The sequence below is a fragment of the Fundulus heteroclitus genome, unplaced genomic scaffold, assembly GCF_011125445.2.
Source record: "Fundulus heteroclitus isolate FHET01 unplaced genomic scaffold, MU-UCD_Fhet_4.1 scaffold_42, whole genome shotgun sequence".
Classification (NCBI taxonomy): domain Eukaryota; kingdom Metazoa; phylum Chordata; class Actinopteri; order Cyprinodontiformes; family Fundulidae; genus Fundulus; species Fundulus heteroclitus.
This window is the reverse complement of record NW_023396835.1, coordinates 1,613,631-1,624,899: the sequence shown is the minus strand read 5'-3', so window position 1 is coordinate 1,624,899 and position 11,269 is coordinate 1,613,631. Positions and strand designations below refer to the sequence as shown.

The following is an 11,269-nucleotide window of genomic DNA, read 5'->3' as shown; positions in this document are numbered from 1 at the left end:
ACGACACAAGTGTTGATGGAAGTTCTCGTTTCTGCTACATTACAACATGAAACTTTAGTTTTTCCTACGGTGAAGAGAGAACAGGACGGTCAGCAGAGATGTTTTCCTCCCCTCTGCACAGTGGGAGGGAAAATCTGCTCTGTCAGAGATCTGCTGGGGGGCTTCATCCTTCAGCTAAAATCAAGCAGCGCTAATGATTATCAGAGCTAATCTGACACTGAGTCCGCTGGCTCTCAGCTGTCCAAAGCAGCGACAGCGTCCTCTGAAGCAAACACGCCACGGTCCCATTAGGCTCCACGCTGCAAGAACTGACCAGCCAGGAAAAAACATCAACGCTCCTGAATATGATGCGTTATACATATTAGAACTTACTCAACGTTTAACGTGAAGACCTGCAGGTTTTCATTTGGTTCACTTCAGTTTATTTTTTATTTACGTCATCTAAAGGCGCTTCACAAAGTCAGTTCAATCGAATCTTCCAGACAGAAATGGTCAAAAACATTTAATCTTCACTGACCTGCAGCATTCACTCCTCCTGGATGAGCGCGCAGTTGCAGGGATCAGCTGCTGGCTCTGCAGCAATCCCTCATACCCAACATGCATGGAGCGACAGTGGAGAGGAAAACTCCCCTTTAACAGGGAGGAAAAACCTCCAGCAGAATTTACCAAAGCGAGGGAAATAGGTGTTGATTGTTGTGCGTTTGAAGATATTTAAACCTTTTTAATATAGTGAGTTTGTTAGAATTGTGTTTCGACACATCACTGGAAATGCTGAAGAGAAATATCCAAACCTTCCAAATTTTGCCTGGTAAATTATTTCACTGTCATTCTTTCAAAGGTTTAGTTAGCTTCTCCCTCGTCACTGTAGTTCAGACAACATTTGATTGTTATTTGATTCAAAAAACAATAAAAAAAATGCAGTTTTCACAGGCGCATAACAAAGAACCTGCGGATAAAACCAGAAGAAATAGCTGAGGGTATTGGATACCTCCAGGTTGGTAGGCATTTTTGTTTTAAATGTGCTGTGATAAGCAGGGGAACCTTTAGAAAAAAGTGACATTTAATATTCTTACATAAAGCGCAGCAGTGCCATGACAGCACCGCTGCAGCGGTGACCTGCTTTGGGGTGGGCAGAGCCCCCCCCCCCCCCCCCCCCCCCCCCTGATTTCAGCATAAATCCACATTTTGTGACGTGAACCTCCACCGAACCCTGAAGCGTTTGGTTGTGATTCAACAGGAGAGACGTTATTTACGCTCCACTGAAATGTTTGTCTGTCTGGACCTTCATTTATGGAGGCATCGCTGTGTTTTCCAGCTCAGAAACGAACACAGACCAATAAAACAGAGCAGCCTGTGCTGAACAACTCCATCCCTGCTCGTCTCTGACAGATTTCTACGTGTTCTGACCCACCTGATGGTTGTGGACACTGGTTTATCCTTTGTTTCCTCTTTTTTTATGTCTTTATTTGTGAGAGAGTAGAAACGGAGCTCAATTGCTTGTTTCTGTTTGATTTACTGCCTCTTTCTCCAGCCTTGTACGATCAGCAAACACCAGAAAATGACATTTGAGGCTTTACAGAAATGTGCATGATATTATCCCTCTGTAAAAATTACTAATGCCCTCCCCAGTGGGTGGAGGCAGATGAGCGTTCACACTGAGCCTGGTTCTGGTTCTGCTGGAGGTTCTCCTCCCTGTTAAAGGGGAGTTTTCCTCTCCACTGTCGCTTCATGCATGCTCAGTATGAGGGATTGCTGCAAAGCCATCAACAATGCAGACGACTGTCCACTGTGGCTCTACGCTCTTTCAGGAGGAGTGAATGCTGCTTGGAGAGACTTGATGCAACCTGCTGGGTTTCCTTAGAGAGGAAACTTTCTGACCAACCTGGAGGATCTGATGGAGTCTGACTTTGGAAAGAGCCTTGAGATGACATGTTTCATGAATTGGCGCTATTCAATAAAATTTAATTGAATGCGGCAACATTTTAGACATCAATTCAAACTCTAATGTCTGAGAATAATGAAGGGGAAAACTAAGAGAACCAAATGATCCCACAGTTTCTAGAACCACCTTAAGCTGTGATCGCTCGCTGCAGATGACTTCATGGTCTCAGAATCGCTGTGGAGGAAACATGTCCTCGTCTTCTCAGTCAGGTTGAGGTCTGGGCTTTGACCTTGGTTCTTGTCATCCTGCTGATGACCCAGTTTGGGTCAGTTTCAGCTGTCACAGGGGTCATATGGAGGGGTTCATGGTCCTAGACGAGCCCCAATCATCATCCTTCCACCGCCGTGCTTGATAGTTGGTTTGAGGTGTTTATGCTGATATAGTTAGGTTTTCTTATGTGTATGACCATTTTATGTTCTTGTTATAAACATTCATCATGTTACCAGAGGAATGTAGAGACTAACTGAGTTTTTTTTTATTTCTTTGACAGTGTTGTTGCAATGGGGTGAGTCTGTCAGCTCCTTGGCAGATTGGCAGCGGATTTAAACATCTTCTACTTGTTAATGACCTTTGTCACAACTGAATTCTAATAAAATCACCGTATAACCCTTCCCAGATTTGTTGGTAACAACATATGTTCCTTTAAGGTCATTATTGAAGCCTAGCCGTCTTAACTATGTATTAACACACACCTGTGTTCTCCATAGCAGCAAACTGAGCAATTTAATATTTTCATTGAGGTGTGACCACCTCTCAGATTCTCTGGAAGCAGCAGGGAGCACTTAGTTTTCCCCATGACTGTACTGACCAATAAATGTACACTTAAACAAAAATTAACAGGAACATGCTTCTTTACGACAGAGTGCAGACAACAAAGCTCTAACTTTAAACTGGTCTTTGCTGAGTTGACCCTTGAGTTTGGAGGCTTTTATACATGTATTATTCTCAGGTTATATGAACATTCCTCCAAAAGGATGTTAACAAATCAGCCAAAGTCCCAAACTTTTTTTAAAAAGATAAACTTTTAAAGGGCTCCAAAACATCTGAAGACCAAGACCACTTACGGTCAAGTCCACACGTAGCTGGATATCTGGGAAAATTAAAATTAATAACCTTTTATGTATTTTGGCCTTCCATTCACAGGAAAACTGATTTTTACGTCACTAAAAATGATGAATTCTGAAAACTCCAGCCAAAGTGGACATTTCTAACAACTCCATTATTGAGCCCGACTACATGACGGACTTTTAGGGTCCAGCACATCACAGTCTGCGACAGATAATGCGGCGCTGACGTCACGTTTGTGACCGTTGTTATAGATTTGGCCACGCAGTCGAGGAAACGTGAATGCTGTCAGAGAGGAGCTGATTTTTTACATGGCTGTCATGATTGACTGTTTATAATATACCTGGCCACACAGATGGATGTGTAGCACAATATCAACCTGGTTCTGCTCCCATCAAATCCGTTTGGGGAAAGGAGGGGGATTCTGCAGAACTCTCCGAGCTGATTGGGCGAGGCGACACCTAGTGCCCGCCCTACTAAAGTCTGGTTTTAGCCAATCACGGTTTCAAATTAAAACAAGCTAAGCTAGTCAAGGCATTTCTACGCATGCTGCGTCCTCCTCCACCATGTTTGTGTTGGTTCGGCTGTGGGTTCAGCCGCTCTCACTTTCATCACAGCTGCTATGTCCCGCCTTAAACCACGATACTGCAAGCTGATTGGTCCGAACCGTTTTTGGTTTGGACACAAAGGGTTGAAGTGCAAGATGGATTCGCGTGTGTTTGTGAACGTACAAATGACACGAGAATTCGGCTCGCAGGCAAGTTTAGTTTACAATATGTGTGTAATCGATGTAAAACTGGACAGATTCACTGCTAATCTGCAGCCCGTTCACACTTACAGCCCTACCCAAAAGTTTACTGGTTATTTACCACGTCAGGGTAAAGTGGGGAAAAAAGCCAGAACTGATTAACCGGGTAAAATTGACCCGGTAATTTACCGAAACCGCTATAGTGTAAATAAAGCCGTTACATTCCTGTGTAAGGCACGCGTTTGAGTGATAACAAGACTTCCTGTTGTCTGCAGGTCACTACTCTGACTGAGAAATGAACTGAAATTGTATGTTTCTGCAGTTTTCATAAAAAGCTGCCAACCACCATCCAGAAGGCATTGTTAGTTTACGCTTTGTGGCATACTGCCCCCTATGGGTTTGGCAGCTTTAAAACAACGCTCAGCGGTGTATTTGTTTGTGTGGACGGAAACTTTTCTGAAAATGATCCCGTGAGTACGATGCTATTTTTAAAAACGACGTGGGAGATATATATATAGATATATATATATCTATATATATATATCTATATATATATATATATATTATAAAAACCTAACTGTTTAAAAGGCTCAAGTGATTGACTTAGACTTAGACAACTTTATTTGTCATTTTGTATGCACAGAGTGCGTACAGAACAAAATTTTGTTGCATGCAGCTTGTAAATTGCAGTAAAAATTAAATTACAGTATAAGGTGCAGCAGTGATTTAAAAGTAAACAATTTAGATGTAGACAATGCAGGAGAAGTCACTGTGCAGGATAGTCTGGATAGTTGGAAGGAAAAGCCCAAGACTTCTGCACACTACTGTAGCTTATCAGCGAGTCTATGAAAGAACATGTTGAGATAAGTAAATCAGATAAATGTGTAAGGTATCAAATGAAGGAAACCTTTCCAACCTCACACCTCCCACTGTGAGCCCTATTTTTTCTTTGTACTAGTTTGGTGTTTTGACAGATCTCAGCTTCTACATTTTTCTTCTTCTGCAGTGGAATATATTCTAGATCATCTGCAGTAAAAAGTTTCCCAGATTACTCCTGGATATCAGAATTATGAGATATGCTGTTTTGGTTCATCACAAAGAAATGAGATAAAGTGCCATCTTTGGCTCCAGCTGTTGCTTGACGTCGACTTTTCAGATCTTCTGTGTCGGTGGAGAGCGCGACGGTTTAATCAAAACATTTCTTAAAACAAGCAATCATGAATGTTAATTGCCTCGCACAGATTGTTCCCCCTGGAGTGCTTCTGTCACAGAGGAACAAAGATGCAGAGTCCCACCATCACTGGGCTGATTCTCATTCAGTGTGACCGGGCAGATCAGACCATCTCTGAGCCATTATCCAGCCTCACCTCCTGGCGCTCTCCTCTCCTGCTTGAGGTTTCAAGAGGCTCTCGAGAGCCCCAGGAAGCTTCATGCAGCGTCACTGAGAGTGCATAATTTAGCATTTTCATCTCTAAGCGAAATACTTCAGTTAAAGGGGAATAATGTGCGGTAGATTTATAGAAAATGCTGCATTTTGTCTCCACTTTCTACAGCGGCTTGCAGAAGTATTCCCACTCCCTTGAACTCGTTGACATTTTCTCACGTGGATTTTACCAAATAAAATAAAGTTGATCGGACAAAATACGAAATGTCATCCTGTGTGTGATAAGAGTCAGGGTAAATGCAAGAATTAAAGCTTAGTTTTAAACGAGCATTTTCCATTTTTACTCCAACTTAACTTGTAGGTGAAAATTCTCAGTCATGCATTTCAACAAAAGGTTGAAAATTAAAACAACTGGACTTCTGTTCTGAAGCTGAAGACGTTTCTCTTCCCATCCAGGAAGCTTTCTCAGTTTAAAACAGGGGTGTCAAACTCATTTTGGTTTAGGGGCCGCATGCAGCTTAATCTGATCTCAAGAGGACCACACGAGTAAACTCATTGCAAGATTAAATAGAACTAATAAAAGTGGACTTATTGTTGATTTTTATATTAAATTAATTTCACTTTTACACAATATATTATGAATAACCTCAGCATTTTTAAGAAAAGTATGTGCAATTTCAACAATACTCAGTTAATCATTTACTTGTGCATTATGCATAAGAACTGATCACAGTGATTGTACAACGTTGAAAAACATTTATTCACATTTTTTGGAACTTAAAAACACTGCCCTGCATGACAAAATATATCAAATAGATAAAAATTAAGAAATGATTTAAATTTTTCCACACCTGAAGCTTAATCTGCTAATTAAAACACAGAGCCCCTCGTGGACAATATAGGAACTGCAGATTTTCAATTAAACGAAGTACATGTTTTTTCAATAATTGTTTTATCATTCTCTTCCTTTTATCTCCTCTTTCTTTCACCTTTTCTTTTTTTCTTCTTGTTCTTCCTTTTCTCTCCTACTCTCTCATTGTAGTGTACATATCATTTGAGATATTCCCCGCATGAATCATAATAAAACTATTCACATTCATAAATCAAGCGGAGCACTATGGCAAAAGCAGTACTGCTCCACTTGTGAAAGTCAAATCTGATGAGCTCTTTTTGGCATTAAGACAACAATTCTTATTGCCACATTGCCAGACAGGACACTATCATTTTTTATATAATGATAATGCATTTAGCCACAGGGCTGGACTAAATTGTTCGGCGGGCCGGATCCAGCCCGCGGGCCGTATTTTGACACCCCTGGTTTAAAATGTCTGCAGTGGTGAGGAGTTCAAGCTTTTTAGTCCTGCTGGCCTCATTAGAGCTTAGATTCACCTGGAACTGGTCGCCTCTCTCAATGCAGATGGCTGGTCCATCCTAAGGACTCGACACTACTCCCGACATTTTAAACTGAGAAAGCTTCCTGGATCATCTTCAGCTTCAGAACAGAAGTTCAGGTTTTTTTTAACCTTTTTTTGGACCAACTTCATTTGGTTTCTTTTTCTAAATTCCCCTTCTACACGTGACAGATCAAGAGAGTAAATAAAACGGAGGCAGTGCCTGCAGATAACTTGTAAAAAGTTTAATAAGGACTCATTTCTATCAACACTTTCAGCAGAGTGTTAAAAAAAAGCTCATTCTGGCTGCAAAATGAAAACTTGGAATATTTTGTCCCTTACAACCTTTCTCCCTGCTTCACATTCACTCAGTATTTTTAGGAAAGCAGTTGCTTGGATCTGACAGAGATTTCCAGAGCCAACGAAACTTACTGAGAAATGCTCCCACACTAAATCTGCTCCTCTATTTTCAGAGAGGCGTCACGTCGTTCAGAGAAATAAAGGCAAATGTTTTCTTTTTTTTTAAGGATCCTGCCTGGAGCCTCAGGCTGGCAGAGTTAATGTCATTTATTAGGTTTTACAAGCTTTATTTCTGCCATGTTGTCCTGTTGCTTGTTTTTTTTGTGCCCTGCCAAAGCAAAGCAGAGGTTGATTTTTGACATCAATCCAGTTTGATGGTTGTTCAGGAAGAAATATGGAAATGTTGCTGTGATATGTTGTTACACATCCTCCTGGGGAAGCCTCAGCCTGTGGAAAACAACTATTTGCTGCAGCTCCGGATTATTTGGTGCTTTCTTCAGCGCTGATGTTTTGATTTGTTTGACAATCTAAATGCATCTGGATGTTTACCGTATTTTTCGTACTATAAGTCACTGCAGAATATAAGTCGCATCAATCAGAAAATGCGTCATAAAGGGGATAAAAACATTTATAAGTCACGCTAGACTAAATGCATTTATTTAGAAATTTATCTCACACAATCCAATAAAGAAAAAAAAGGAAGAAAAAAAAATCTTAAAAGATGAAGCTGTGGCCTTCATGGGCCACACTCTCACAAATAACATCATGGTGATGTGTTCATGCTAAGGCAGATCTTGACTTTGTTCTGGCTGTTAGCGTCTTCAGACTCTTCCTTCCTAACGGTCCGCTCCACACAGCGTGTTCCCTGCCGACACGCATGAAGATCACGTTAAACATGTAACTTAAATGTTTGTGTCTGAGTCCCCGCCATGGTGCTGCTTTAATTCTCATGAGTTGTCTGTGCATGCCCGTTGTATTTTTTTTTTTTTTTTGCATGTGTCACAGCGCCATCAATGGGCCCGGCATACCTATCACAGCCTTTTCAGTCGCGCTGCATCCTCTAGTGTGGACGCACATTTTTTTTCTTGACCGTTTATGATCATTTCCCGTGATCATCTCCGCGCGGAGAAGAAAAAAAAAACTGCTACAAAGATCATCAGTCCATCCAGCTACTATTAGAAAAATCAGTGCTGAAAACTGACCAACCTGGTTCTCCATTATGAGTATGAGCAAGACATGCAGGCTGGTAAAATATAAGCTCAATCATAATCCTTTGTTACCTTCTAATAAAATTGCTAAACAATAGTGGAACAGTTATGTGAGGCTCTCCCCTACTGCAGATATGCCCCCTTTCCTCTAGTACTGACCTGGAGCAGTTTGCTACGGGTTGGGTCCCTTTTACGGCTCTTCCATTAGTAAAGGTTACCTGGAACCATTACTAGTCTTAGTTACCTGGCCTGTGGTTACATCCCTACTGAGTGGCACTAAAAAAACGCGGCTTCAGAAGAGCGTTGGACACTTATTGTTAGGGAGCAGTGTCACTAGTCACAGCGTATTTTTAATGTGGTCAACTGTTACATCATGTATGTTTGCCTTATTTTTTCATGATAACTGTTATTGCAGCAAGCTAGCATCAGGTAACGTAACCTTCACACGTCCTAATATCTTCCATTTGCTACCACGTGGCTTCTCTCTGTGCTGTACACGTCCGCGGTGCTTCATCTAGCTGCTCTTTTACTCTGAGTCTGACAGCGTCCATAAACACATCACCGGTCGAGGCTGTTGTGTCGCTGCATCGGACCGTTAAAGATCCCGCTCCGGTTGAGATGCTGGTCAATCGTACAAGAAAATGAATCAAACCGCGTTGAAGTGACCCAACCCGGTCCGACCTGAATAGATTAGGTGAAAAAGAGGCATATGATTGAAAAAACAAGTTTTAAACTTCAGGTTTCCCTCTATTTTTTATCCTTTAAACCTTAAATTGTTGTAGACAATTTACTTATATTTGAATGACTTTTATAATACTGCTGTTTTGGCCTGCTTTAATTGTCCAGAATCAGGTTTCCCCACTGGAGCAAGGAAAGGAGAAGGAAATTAATTGAATTCAAGCTGATTTTAGAATTTTATGAATTTATGAATTTTAGGCTAATGGTAACAGCTATAAAGAAAAAGCAAAAGCAAACATTCCTGCACTGCTGGTCTGCACATTACACGTTGTCTCTCTCTCCTCCCAGGAACGTCTGGTGTTATCCGTACTGCCACGTTTTGTAGTTTTGGAAATGATCAACGACATGACAAATGTAGAGGACGAGCACCTCCAGCACCAGTTCCACAGGATCTACATCCACCGCTATGAGAATGTCAGGTGAGCAACTTTAGGTTTTTATGCCGGATCAATCCAAACATGCAAATGTTCCTAAACGGTCCAAAACAAAACCTGAAGGGCTAATTTCTGCGTATTTCCTTAATAATGCAACTTAAAGACGTTAATCTCTGGTGTGCAATCAGGAGCACGAGTCCTCCATCACCTTTTATTTACACTTCTGCCCCTGAACAAACTTACTGAGAAAAGAATCTGCTCAGTTTGATCCTGACAGTCAGACCGGCACAAATATTGTGCTTGGACGTAGTTACACAGAATAACTGAGAGCTTCAGAGACACACATAGCCTGTTTGGCACATATAATCAATACTTTCTATTCAACCTGGATCTGAAAGTGACATTTCCGTATTTTATTCAGCATTCTTTTCGCAGATGTTAAAGGCTTCACAAACCTCTCCACGACGCTCTCTGCCCAGGAGCTGGTACGAATGTTGAACGAACTCTTTGCACGTTTCGACCGCCTTGCACACGTAAGTTCAGATACCTTCTTTACTTCTTTACTCTTTGCATATTTGTTTTTTTTTACTCTGACATTCAAACTTAGTTTTTGACAAGTAGCTAATGTGGAATTATCATAGAAGACAACAAACTGTTAGAAGATAATGTTTGTGAATCTCATCTGTCGATTCACTAATATATTTCACAGTTGCAGCAAAGTGAGGTTTTATTTAATACCAATGTTCACTTTGCTCTGCTTTGAAAGGCTGATTTCCTTCAGGCTTTAACATTTTCATTTCATACATTTCCAAATGTAATCATTAAAAGCAATTTTTGTACAGATGTCTGGGCCTACAGGCTTAAAATGTGACTCAACCTTTGGTAAAAAAACAACAAAAGAACACCAAAAAAACAACAATAAAGTAAAAATCAGTTAGTAATTTGAGCTTTTAGTGAAACAGCCTTTCACAGACTAACGCTTTTAAGAATTAAAAAATCTTTGTGTTATAGAAACATGTCATATGCTAACCATACCAACCCAAAACTAAAAAGCCCCTGTGTTGAAAAGCTGTATTGTCTATTCTCTAAATTATGCAAAATTTTGACAGTAGAAAAGATATGAGATGAAAACAGAATTTAAAAAAATACGTATTTATTTGTTATTATCATTATTTGGCATAGTATAAGGAATCAAGAAAAAACATTTAACATTAATGTCAAAACTAAAAGACAACGTCAGTTTACAAATATTCCAACATTTTTTTATTATTATTATTATTATAACAAATAAAGCATACACGCTGGCGCACCATCTAGTGTTGCGCTAATTGAATTACAAACGACCTCGCCGTTAAGCGCGTAACAACTGGTACAGGAGCTGCGGAGGGTCATAAATGTGACAGTGTCAACTTGTGCTCCATGTAAAATGAGGAATAGTTTAAAGAACTAGAAGCTGCCTCAGAAATCGATTAAAACCAAGGTCAGCCATGTAGTTCATGTATGCACCATTTATTATTTAGTTCCCCAAGTCTTTAGTTTTAATTGGGTTTCCTCACATTCCTTTCTCATTCTGTTCTGGTTAATGTAAGTAACCCATGTGGTCATATTTTATGATGCTCCCATCACATGTATCTGAATCTCTCTGATCCAGGAGCACCACTGTCTACGAATAAAGATCCTGGGAGACTGTTACTACTGCGTGTCTGGTCTACCCGAGCCCAGGCTAGACCACGCCCACTGCTGCGTGGAGATGGGACTGAGCATGCTCAAAACTATCAGGTATTCCCTTCCATTCACTGCATCTCACTGGACCGCCATACAGAGCTACGGCTAACAGCTGACCAACGTTTAACTCAAAGCTGTCTGATTCCACTGATTTTTATTAATCCGTTCTGGCTGCTAATCACAGACTTATTACTGTGTTGATGAATCGGGATGTGATGGAGAAGAGTGCAACAGGTCTGAGGAGTTAGACAAAAGGTTTGGGATGCACCATGTATGATATAAGAAACCTGATTCAGCTCTGAGAGATCAGAGGTTGAAGTCTGAAGCAAAAAATAATTAACAGCAACAACTTTTAGGTATTCCCTCATTTTTTTAACCTGATTTCTGCATTTTA

At 40.6% G+C, this 11,269-nt stretch overlaps 1 protein-coding gene across 2 annotated transcripts in view; it reads left to right on the top strand.

The window, feature by feature from the left end:
- The window catches only part of adcy8 (adenylate cyclase 8 (brain)), a 139,120-nt gene that overhangs the window by 52,130 nt on the left and 75,721 nt on the right, over window positions 1-11,269 (top strand). For both annotated transcript variants that reach the window (XM_012850328.3, XM_036131225.1), the window contains exons 3-5: window positions 9,065-9,195; window positions 9,572-9,683; window positions 10,802-10,929. In XM_012850328.3, coding sequence (XP_012705782.2) covers window positions 9,065-9,195; window positions 9,572-9,683; window positions 10,802-10,929 — 371 coding nt within the window. The remainder of the gene's footprint in view (window positions 1-9,064; window positions 9,196-9,571; window positions 9,684-10,801; window positions 10,930-11,269) is intronic.